Here is a 12,262-nt window from a genome sequence, read left to right as displayed (position 1 = left end):
TTTTATACCCTTCTTCGGTTACCAAATGTAATTAGTTTCTGGCGCGGGCTAAAAGTAATAATACCCCGAAAAAATATTTCCCGTTTTTGAAGCAAACGGCTTTCCCGTCCAAATTTGAAGCAGAATAGTCATCGAATCCTAAGCTGGCCTTTGCTTAAAAATTTTGGAAACTTGTTTTGAGATTCTTTCGATTGTGAAAACTGGCTCTTGAGGTGCTTTTCGGATTGCACGCAGTCCTAATCATTCTATTGCCACATTTGAACTTCAAATCATTTTTTGATCTCACTCACTATTGCAACTAAGATTGATCGAGGAATTACTATCTGAGATTATACTACTCTTGTTGCACCGTGTATATCATGCACAAAATTACCTTTTCTATAAATGCATATGGAACAGACTTAAATAAGAAAATCACCTAAAGCTGACGGCCCTGGTACTTCAGGGATCAACAAAGGAAGAACTAAGTATACTTTGAGAAAGACGAGAAATAACACTATATAGGAGTGTGTAATTGATTTTTTGATTTAGTCGTGAAGAGCGGCAAGGCTGTTGATCAAAGCCAAGGCATTGCTCGTCATATGTGCAACTTCCAGAATCCTTCCCCTTACTACTGTCTTAACTTTCCCGTTCATCACTTTTCCGGCAAACCCCTCGGTGCAAGTGTCCTCGTCAGTCAAGGCAGCACTTACCCAAGTTTGAATATCATTCATTTTAAGATCAAAATCTTTGCCCCTTAGCTGCTTCATTTCCCCCAAAGACTTTCTCAATTCAACGACTGCGTCACTTAGTTCCTCCACACAGTCATGCATGGCACCAACCTCTCTCGCCGTCATGCCTTGGCCGTGAGCCAACTTCAGCATCGTGGCGGATGTAGACTGCGCTGTTTCGAGGCTGACGGTGAGGGATTCATGGGCTAGAAGTTGAGGGGAAACCCCAATAGCAGTTGAACGGCTGGATAATGAGCTGAAACAGAGGTTTGGATATGTAGTTGATTTGCATGATGTTCTTATAAACTCCGTATTTGTATCTCCGGCTGCTGGCCTTGCTGCTGAAGCTGACTCCATGAATGAAGAAGAACTGAAGGCAACCAAAATAAGAAAAATAGTTTGGAAATGGCTACGGTTGTTACAAGTTCCTTCCATTTTTCTTTCCTAAGCTTTTTGTTAATTTGTCTGTCTCTATATAACTAAAGCTAGTTGAGTTATGATGAAAAGGGGAATGCGGGGTTCTTAATTTATAGGAGAAACTCCCTAGTGGGGATGAGCGTTTACAGTGCGAATTAAATGTACAGAAAAACAAGAAGTTCTACTTTTCTTTAGATAGAGAAGGATAATTTGAACACTTGGGAGAGAGCATTACAAATCTGTCACAGTCAAGCAATGTCGATGACACATACAAAAATATGCACATTTAATTTAGAAAAGGATAATCAATTGTAAATTACTCTATTTTCATTCTTTAAGGAAGAGTTAAAAGTGGTTAAATCCGATTACATTTGCTAAAATTAGATTAGAATCATTACCCAAGGTAAATACCGGAATGTAGTCACTTTTTGAAGACGGGGAAAAAAGTTCAATAAATATACACCGACATTTACCTGTTGTAGCATATAACATGCCTTGTATTCTCCACTTATCTTTCTTTAATGATTATGTTAAGACTAGTTCAAGCGATCTTTAAGCTTTTCCTAAATAACATGTTTAATCATGCTATGGTTATTATTGTTAACTTCGTTAAATATTGCTGTTGCTCTACCTTTTTCTTTCTTTAAACATTAGGTCATGTACATATTTAAAAAAGATCATGTACATATGTCCCTGTAGCAGGCTTTGAAGATCTTTCCTCGTAGGTCCATGAAGCAAAAAGCAAATTCCTCGTAGGTCCACTCCTTAATTTGCATGATGTTGTATAGAAGGGCCTGGTCAGAAACGTTCAACTGAATAAGTAGAGCCATCTAAAGACAATTTATATGCGGCCAATGCATACATGTTATAGGATAAACTTTGCCGACTGAATATGCATTTAGAAAATTAAAAGAAAAAAGAAAAGAAAAGAAGGATTCAAGAGTGGGGTGGCGAAATTATATTCCAATTGAATATAGAGTATCTTAAGTGGATTTGATAGTCATAAATGAGGTTTAAACTTTAGCAAAGATATTTTGTTGCAGGTGGGAAGGATCTGGGTTCTGAACAAGTACCTATTGCTTTTACAACACAAATATGTTTTTGAATGAGAGGAGAAATATCTAAAGGTCGCTTTTCATTTCCTTTTTTTGGTCGTTTAAACAAATTGCGCAAAATATCTAAACTGCAAGTGGTGCTCATTAGGAAATTAATCACGACTCCAACTTGGAGCTTCAATGCATGTGCATGGAGTCCCCATTACGAACATTATTGATTACCAATAATGAAAAACATATGGCCCGTAAAGATAACAATGGTACTTTGCACTTCAGATAATTCACTTATAATCTAAAATTTATAATTCTTGTACATTTATTCCTCATAATAATAAAACAAAAATTGTGACTCTCAAAAGACCATGTTCAAGTGTTATTAATGAGAAAGGATTGGAGATTTTCTCGTTCAATTTTTTCGCTTACTTTATTTATCTTTCAGATATTTCTTGTGTTGAATATCTACAGAACTAATGCTATTACAAATTCCGTTGTTGTAGTAAAATGAGAGACTAGAATTTTAAAATGGGTTATTTACGTTATTGTTGTAAATAAATAAAATAATAATCTTTCTGAAAACAGAAACAGAAAGTTAGTAGAAATTAAATTCCGAAAACAGTATTTGAACTTCTTCAAAATAAATTCTGAAAATGGTATAGGAACAAATCGAGTCCACTGAATACACAGTATGTCCTTAAAGAAATTATTCCCCTCAAGTACCCGAGGTTTTGGAATATATCCTCCCAGGATAGAACGATTTAACTCACCGGAGTGTTGGTACCAAAAGCACCGATGAACAACGAACCACTCGAAGGCTGCAAAACACACTAGAATTTTTGTGCAGCAGAAGAAGAAGATTATCAGAAAATTTCGTAAGTAAATATTCTGAGATTTGAAGGTATATTTATAGCCTATTTGGTACTGTTTCTGAAAAAGTTTGCAACCTTTCAGAACAACCATAGCTATTGGAACAGGTTTGACACTGTTTCAGAACAGCCATAGCTGTTGAAAATATTGCGAGAAATGTAAAAACGGATTTAAAATAATCTGGGAAAGAAAACGGGCCGAACCGGACCGGGTCGCGTGTTATGGGTTATTCCGGATTGAATTTTCGTTAATTAATTTAATTAATTAATTAAATATTTGAAAAGAATTTTGTCCAAAAAGATTAATCAATCAATCTTTGACCAAATCTGAAGCCGAAACCGAGCTGAGCGAGCGACTACGACGACAACGCGAGGTTTGCCTTCTTCTTAACTCTTTAAGAGCTAAAAGGTAAGCTTCTTTATATATACACAAAGATTTTCTTTCCTTCTACCAATGAGGGACAAAGTGCATTAGTAAAATGAACTCATTCAAAATTTCACTTCCCTCCATTTCTTTTCCCACCATTTTTCATTCACACCTCTTTTGTTATTAATAAATAATAATAAAACCCAACAATCCTCCACATGAATGGGGAATGACTATAAACTCAAAGGAATGCACAGACTTGTGTGTGTTTTACATGTAAAGATTAATTGCATCTGGATAAGTAGGTTTCCCTTTGAACTTTCCGTAGTGAACTTATATCGAATATACTCGGTCAATCGGTAGATTTGATATCTTTGAACCGTCAAGCTTTGTTGTATACCTAGACAATATAAGTCACACAATCAATCCTTAGCCATCTATGGTTCTCACGGTTGTGTTCGTTTCAGCCATAAACACCGCGTGGTTTCATGAGTGCTTAGAGAATGGGCCTTTACTTTCATTCTCCTTGGAGCAGCTTACACTTCACATTCACATAGGTGATTCTTAAACGTGTAATCCTAAAGACACACTATCTAGTCATATCTTGCCAGACTTAGCAAATCATTAAAAAGCTTTAAGCTTTATCGACTCATCAAAAAGCCTTAATGTTTTACCTCATTTTTTGAACATTGTCTTCATCACGAGAATGTGTTGAGTTATTTGACAATGTTGAACCATCATTTATAACTTTGTTTGATCTCTTTGAACCTAGATCTTGGGATCTCCAGTCTGCTAGGTAGAGTTACCGCCATGATGACTTGTCCTACGCCTTTAATCCCATTCCCTTTGATGATCTTTCAACTGCCTCTCTAGATAGGCCTTTTGTAAGTGGATCTGACACATTATCTCTTGACTTTACGTAGTCAATTGTGATAACACCAATAGAGAGTAGTTGTCTAATGGTATTGTGTCTCCGTCGAATATGACGAGATTTTCCGTTATACATAGCGCTCCCTGACCTACCTATTGCCGCTTGACTATCACAATATATACAAATAGGTACCAAAGGTTTGGGCCAAAATGGAATATCTTCCAAGAAATTCCGGAGCCATTCAGCTTCTTTACCGGCCTTATCTAAAGCTATGAATTCAGATTCCATTGTAGAACGGGCGATGCACGTTTATTTGGATGATTTTCAAGACACTGCTCCACCCCCAATTTTGAAAACATATCCACTCGTGGATTTAACTTCAGATGATCCGGTGATCCAATTTGCATCACTATATCCCTCGATCACAGAAGGATATTTGTTATAATACAAAGCATAATTTTGGGTATGTTTTAGATATCCCAAAACTCGTTTCATTGCCATCCAATGTATTTGATTGGGATTACTTGTAAACCGACTCGGTTTGCTAATAACACATGCTATATGTGGTCACGTACAATTCATGACATACATCAAACTTCCCAATACTCTTGCATAATCCAATTGTGAGTCACTTTCACCTTCATTCTTTTGAAGTGCATAACTCGCGTCAATTGGAGTCTTGGCAATTTTGAAATCCAAATACTTAAAATTGTCAAGTACCTTTTCAATGTAGTGAGACTGTGATAATGCTAGACCTTTTGGAGTCTTGTGAATCTGATTCCTAAGATCACATTAGCAACTCCTAAGTCTTTCATGTCGAATTTGCTAGCCAACATGTGTTTTGTAGCATTGATATCTGTCATACTTTTGCTCATTATCAACATGTAATCAACATATAAACAAACAATGACTTTACGACCTGGAGTATTTTTAATGTAAACACATTTGTCACATTCGTTGATTTTAAATCCATTTGCTAACATTGTTTGGTCAAATTTTGCATGCCATTGTTTGGGTGCTTGTTTAAGTCCATAAAGCGACTTAACAAGTTTGCACACTTTCTTTTCTTTACCAGGAACCACAAAACCCTCAGGTTGTTCCATGTAAATTTCTTCCTCTAATTCTCCATTTAAGAAAGCTATTTTAACATCCATTTGATGGATTTCAAGACCATACACGACCGCTAGTGCCACTAACACCCTAATAGATGTTATCCTTGTTATGGCGAGTAAGTGTCAAAGTAATCAAGGCCTTCCTTTTATCTATAACCTTTGACAACAAGTCTTGTCTTATATTTGTCAATAGTGCCATCAGCTTTAACTTTTCGTTTAAAGAACCATTTCAAACTTAAAGGATTATTTTCTGGAGGAAGATCAACCAATTTCCATGTATGGTTATCCAAAATTGATTGAATATCACTATTGAATACCTCTTTCCAAAATGCTGAATCAGAAGACGACATAGATGCTTTAAAAGTTTGAGGCTCATTTTCAAGCAAGAATGTCACAAAATCTGGTCCAAAGGAAGTAGATGTTCTTTGAAGTTTGCTACGCCTTGGATCTTCTATACTTGGAGTATTTTTCTTTGGTTCTTTCCGATGTCATTTAGGTCATTCACTTAACGACTCACTTTCAGTTTTATACAAATAGATGCTTTCAAAGAATTCAGCATTATCTGATTCCATTACTGTATTAACATGAATCTCGGGATTATCAGATTTTGAACCAAAAACCGACATGCTTTACTGTTTGTAGCATATCCAATGAAAACACAATCTACTATTTTTGGTCCCATTTTAACCCTTTTAGGTAAAGGAACTTGTACCTTTGCTAGACACCCCCACACTTTAAAATATTTCAAGTTGGGTTTTCTTCCTTTCCATTTTTCATATGGAATAGATTGAGTTTTGTTGTGGGGCACTCTGTTGAGTATTCGGTTAGCTGTAAGGAGAGCTTCCCCCCACAAACTCTGCGGTAATCTGAAACTTATTAATAAAGAATTCATCATTTCCTTTAATGTCCGATTTTTCCTTTCCACAATTCCGTTGGATTGAGGTGTGTAAGGTGCAGTAGTTTGATGGATAATTCCATGTTCCGAACATATTTCTACAAACGGAGATTCATATTCTCCACCTCTATAACTTCTAATCATTTTGATCTTTTTATTCAATTGATTCTCCACTTCATTCTTGTATTGCTTAAATGCTTCAATTGCTTCATCCTTACTATTAAGCAAATAAACATAACAATATATAGTGCAATCGTCAATAAAAGTAATAAAATACTTTTTTTCACCTCGAGATGGTGTCGACTTCATATCGCAAATGTCAGTATGAATTAAGTCTAAAGGATTTAAATTCCTTTCAACAGACTTATAAGGATATTTTACAAACTTAGATTCAACACGTATTTGACATTTCGATTTATTACACTCTAATTTAGGCAATACTTCTAAATTAATTAACTTCAGTAAGGTTTTATAATTGACATGTCCTAAACAAATATGCCATAAATCATTTGACTTCAATAAATAAGAAGAAACTGAAATTTTATTCATATTGTCAATAACCATTACATTGTGTTTGAAAAGGCCCTCCGTTAGGTAGCCTTTTCCAACATACATTTCGTTCTTGCTTACAACAACTTTATCAGAAACAAATACACATTTGAATCCATTCTTCACAAGTAAATAAGTAGAAACTAAATTTTTCCTAATAGTAGGAACATAAAGAACGTTGTTGAGCGTTAACACCTTGCTGGAAATCATCTTCAGTAATATCTTTCCATAACCTTCAATCTTGGCTGTTGCATTATTTCCTGTGGAAATTTCTTCTTCAAGACTAGCAGTAAAGTAAGACGCAAATGCTTCTTTGACATCACAAACATGTCGAGTGGCTCCAGAGTCAATCCACCACTCCTTCGGATTTCCAACTAGGTTGCATTCCGAAAGCATTGCTCAAAGATCATCAATGTCATCATTCTTCTCCACTATGTTGGCTTGTCCCTTCTTATTATCCTTTTTTGGGAGACGACAATCGGGGCTTTTGTGACCAACTTTTCCACAATTGTAGCAGCTGCCCTTGAATTTCTTTTTGTTCTGCTCCTTAGTTTGTCCAGAAGACCTCTTCCTCTTCTTACTTTTGGAGCAGTCTCCTCAACGATATTAGCTCCCATAATCGTTGAATTTCCACGAGACTTCTTCTCGGCTATTTTGTTGTCTTCCTCTATCTTTAGACGTATCACAAGATCTTCCAACTTCATTTCTTTGCGCTTGTGCTTAAGATAGTTCTTGAAATCTCTCCACGAAGGAGGAATTTTTTTAATCATAGCAGCTACTTGAAATGCTTCATTCACGACCATACCTTCAGCAATAAGGTCTGGAAAAATAAGTTGAAGCTCCTGAACTTGGGTTCCAACAATTTTGTTGTCTATCATTTTATAGTCTAGAAACTTGGCAACCACGAACTTCTTCAAGCATGCATCTTCCGTCTTGTACTTCTTCTCAAGTGCGTCCCATAATTTTTTCGAAGTGTTCATTGCACTGTACACATTATACAAGTCATCCTCTAAAGCACTTAAGATATAGCCTTTGCAAAGAAAATTTGTCTGCTTCCACGCCTCAACAACCATGAACTTTTCATTATCCGACATATCCGCAGCAGGCACTGGAGGCTCTTCACTAGTGAATTTCTGCATACCAAGTGCGGTAAGCCAGAAGAACACCCTTTGCTTCCATCCTTTGAAGTTGGCTCCAAAAAATTTCCCCGGTTTCTCGGCCGAAGGAACAACAGTGCGGCTTGACGAGGCTATCGTCGTTGCACCAATAGTCGTAGAAGGATTTCTGTTATTATTTGTCATTTCTCACTGTAAACAACAGAAGAGTTCAATTAATGGCAAAATCAAAACAACAAATAATATTGTAATCAATAAATAGTACGTAATAAAAAACAACCGAAGTTTTTATATTCTGTTTTACAGAAAAACGATAAAGTTTTTATGTTCTTCAAATCGTTTTCTAAATTTTAATACTCTGATAAAGTTTTTATATCTTCAAATCAGAATAGTAAAATTCAGACGGAGTAGAAAACCATACATGTTTTAATCTCCACAAACAGAATAAAAAATATAATAAAATAATTTCCTTAAGATTGTTATTAATCTGTATTGCTGTAAATAAATAAAATAATAATCTTTCTGAAAACAGAAACAAAAAGGTAATAGAAATTAAATTCCGAAAATAGTATTTGAACTTCTTCAAAATAAATTCTGAAAACAGTATAAGAACAGATCGAACCCACTGAATGCACAGTGTGTCCTTAAGGAGATTATTCCCTTCAAGTACCCGAGGTTCTGGAATATATCCTACCAGAATAGAACGATTTAACTCACCGGAGTGTTGGTACTAAAAACGCCGATGAACATCGAACCACTCGAAGGCTACAAAACACACTGGAATTTTTGTGCAGAAGAAGAAGAAGATTATCAGAAAATTTCGTAAGTAAATATTCTGGGATTTGAAGGTATATTTATAACCAATTTGGTACTGTTTCTGAAAAGGTTTGCAACCTTTCAGAATAGTCATAGCTATTGGAACAGGTTTGACACTGTTTCAGAACAGCCATAGCTGTTGGAAATATTGCGGGAAATGTAAAACAGATTTAAAATAATTCGGGAAAGAAACGGGCCAAACCGAACCAGGTCCGGGTTATTCCGGATCGAATTTTCGTTAATTAATTAAATATTTGAAAAGAATTTTGTCCAAAAAGATTAATCAATCATTGACCGAAGTCGAAGCCGAGCGAGCTACGATGACGACGACGTGAGACTTGCCTTCTTCTTGACTCTTTAAGAGCTAAAAGATAAGCTTCTCTATATATACACAAAGATTTTCTTTCCTTCTACCAATGAGGGACAAAGTGCATTAGTAAAATGAACTCATTCATAATTTCACTTCCCTCCATTTTATTTCCACCATTTTCCATTCACACCTCTTTTGTTATTAATAAATAATAACAAAACCCAACAACACGTACAAATAAAGTCTCACATAAAAAATTGATAAATAAAAGTTATAGGGTGGTACTATTTATTTTGTGATACCCTTCGGAAAAAATTCTATAGACTTGGCCTAAAATGAACAATATAATACCATATATTAAGAGTGTTTTTGAGTTGTTTTAACGCAACAAATTGATACCAAAGTAGATAGTTCGGCGGAACAGGTGTGGAGATAATGGACGTATCTCTCATACTGCGGCTTAAGAAGAGCTAAGAAACAAGACAACAGAGTGATGCGATGGAACGAGTTAATTTATTGCCTTTGCTCGTCTATAAATCGGATACTACATTTACTTGTAGTTGGGAGACTCAAAACACAAGATGAAGCCTACGAGTTTTAGTGGTCATAAATACTTGGATTATATAGGTAAAACGCAGTGAATCTCTAGAAAAATTCCTAAGTCTAATGATGGGCCATATGGTACTTAATTCGAGGGAGAAATTGTTACGTGTGCATACAAAATTTCACATTAGAAGTTGATAAAAAATTAAGTTACATATAAGATATTGAATACTCTTAATGGTGGAAAAATATTCCAAGTAGACAAGTTGAAGGCCAAGATGCCCAATGGATAACTACTCTATTAAAAATAAGAAGCTGTAACGATTTGAACAAAAGGTGGGGTGAGGCTCTCTAATTTCAAATCATCATCGTCTAGCAAGTGGGAAAAGTATGTATCAAGTGTTTTGACAAGAATTGCATCTTCTGTATACCACCAAAATCTATGAACTGTGTTACAATTAATCCTTTTAGGCTCTCCTCCTGTGGTTTACTGCTCAAGATACGTTTCAAATTAATTGCCATGGAAATATAAGTGTCTTTACTACTTACTATTCTTGGATTTTTATTTTTGTTTCAAGAAATTTCAAACCTTTTTCAGGTAAAGCACTCATTTAATTATCAAGAAATAGTAATGAATTAGAAATCAAAATTTAAAATTCTTTTTATTTTGCAATTTTCATCTACACATATTTATACGGAAACACAGACTAATCTAAGTTGAGTAGAGCATAACCTAAAAGATTCCATATAATTTTTTCCAATATTTGTAAAAAACAAAAAAATTGGTGGAGTATCTTAATTAACTGAGAACTGGTAATTCTGAAGAATCGCCCAATTTGCGGGGATAACAGTAACTTATTGAAAATCATAAAGGAAATGTTCAAATGTAGTGGGAAAAAAATTAATAAATAATGGTATTTGACAATCACGTATGCTCATAGTTTCAACATCAAATTAAGAGCAATTAACTCGGCAATTGGATAGCTGCCTATTTAGTGTTGCTCTTCACTAAATTTCTTCTCTCAATTGGTTATACAATGACATTAAGAAAAATTGGCTGCCAAGAGTAAACTTCTTTTGTAGGTGATGCGATAATGCTGCCTGGAACATGGACCAAGGATAGACAGTCATGAATGAAAGACTACTATGTGGATATATATATATAAATCTAACTCGATGCACTTTTCTGTTGAACTGTAAAGTGTAAAGTTGGGCCTTTGCCCTTTTGATATCACAATCAACTTATGCAAGAGGGCATGAGCCCACCTCATCAAGTAGAGATGTGAAAGGTTGAGAGGCAAAATGAAAAAATTACGTGACATTTCAAATATTTACCCTGTATTTATTATACGTAGTTATATTTTCAGCAAATTTATCATTCGCGGTTATATTTGAATTTTATAGCAAAATTATAAAACAAGAGATCAATTGTTTTGAACTGGAATAGGAGAGCAACAAGTTCTCGAAACTTATTAATTGGTTAGAGTGCTCGTTTAGTAAGCAGAGATTTTGAGTTTGACTCTCAATAAGAGCATTCGATTTTTTTATATTACTTCGTCTTGATTGTATTTGTTGCGCAGAAACAGAGCACAATTGAAGGAAAAAAAAAACTTATATAGAGGGCAACAATTATCAGTTGGGACTATTTTTAATCACGTTAGTGCGTTTTATTTAATCTTATATATGTTTTCTACGAGTCTTTTACTCCTACTAATTTGAGCGCTTCCAGTACTAATATTATTCCTCCTACTCTTCTTCTTTTTCTTCTTAGTATTATTATTGTTATTGTTTGTTATTATATTGGGCACAAGATGAGCTTAAGTTGCATGGTAAGTAAAGATCCAAATAACTATTCTCTACTTGTTTTGGATTGAGAAGTATAGTTGCTTTATTCTTCTGGTTAAATGTGACGCTTCAGACGAATCTCACATCTACAAAATACGAAAGAGATACTAAGTATATAAATAAACAAGCCTTAGACTCTAGTGACATGTTTTAAAATTATGCGGGCCTAGTCCTAACACGAACAATATCACTAATGGATTGTGCTGTTACATATGCTATTAGAGTCACTCTCTCTGCAACCTTGAAAGATGGTGAGACACACATATGTGATCAATTGAGTTTAGGTGAATCCCACATCTTTGAACAATTGAGTTTAGGTGAATCCCACATCTTTGAGACACACATATGTGATCAACTGAGTTTAGGCGAATCCCACATTTTTGAAAAGGTTGGGGGGAAATGGAGAATCCCACCTCAAGTGTTTTAAAACCGTGAGGACCTAGGCTCAAAAACAGTCTCACTAATGAGTTGAATTGGTATATTAAATTAATTAAACTTGATAAAAAATTTCTGATGGGCAACTGGTATAAAATACTACCCTTTTTACTGCCTATTTTAATTACTCCCATATTGGTTTCTTCAAGCTCTAAATAAAAGCCCGCTATGCTGGTTTCCTGCATCTTCTCTTAAATTGGGTATATCATCTGTGTGAAATCGAACACTCTTATAACATGTATTTCTGTGTGTAAACATATTGCATGCAGTATTTTGAAATCATGGTAGATAACTTGTTAAACCATTTTAATTATCAAGTCACTTAATAGATAAATATTCATAATAAATATAATTAAGAA

The 12,262-nt window shown here is 34.9% G+C and overlaps 1 protein-coding gene across 1 annotated transcript; it reads right to left on the bottom strand.

The window, feature by feature from the left end:
* Nucleotides 1-355: 355 nt before the first annotated feature.
* LOC104228443 (21 kDa protein-like) lies at nt 356-1,264 on the bottom strand. The gene has a single exon (XM_009780909.2). It carries the CDS (start codon nt 1,143-1,145, stop codon nt 528-530), a length of 618 nt encoding a protein of 205 aa, XP_009779211.1. The 5' UTR covers nt 1,146-1,264; the 3' UTR covers nt 356-527.
* Nucleotides 1,265-12,262: the final 10,998 nt, after the last annotated feature.

Source organism: Nicotiana sylvestris, chromosome 3, assembly GCF_000393655.2.
Source record: "Nicotiana sylvestris chromosome 3, ASM39365v2, whole genome shotgun sequence".
In the NCBI taxonomy this organism is placed as follows: Eukaryota; Viridiplantae; Streptophyta; class Magnoliopsida; order Solanales; family Solanaceae; genus Nicotiana; species Nicotiana sylvestris.
The sequence above is the reverse complement of the archived record's forward strand: the minus strand, read 5'-3'. Positions and strand labels throughout refer to the sequence as shown.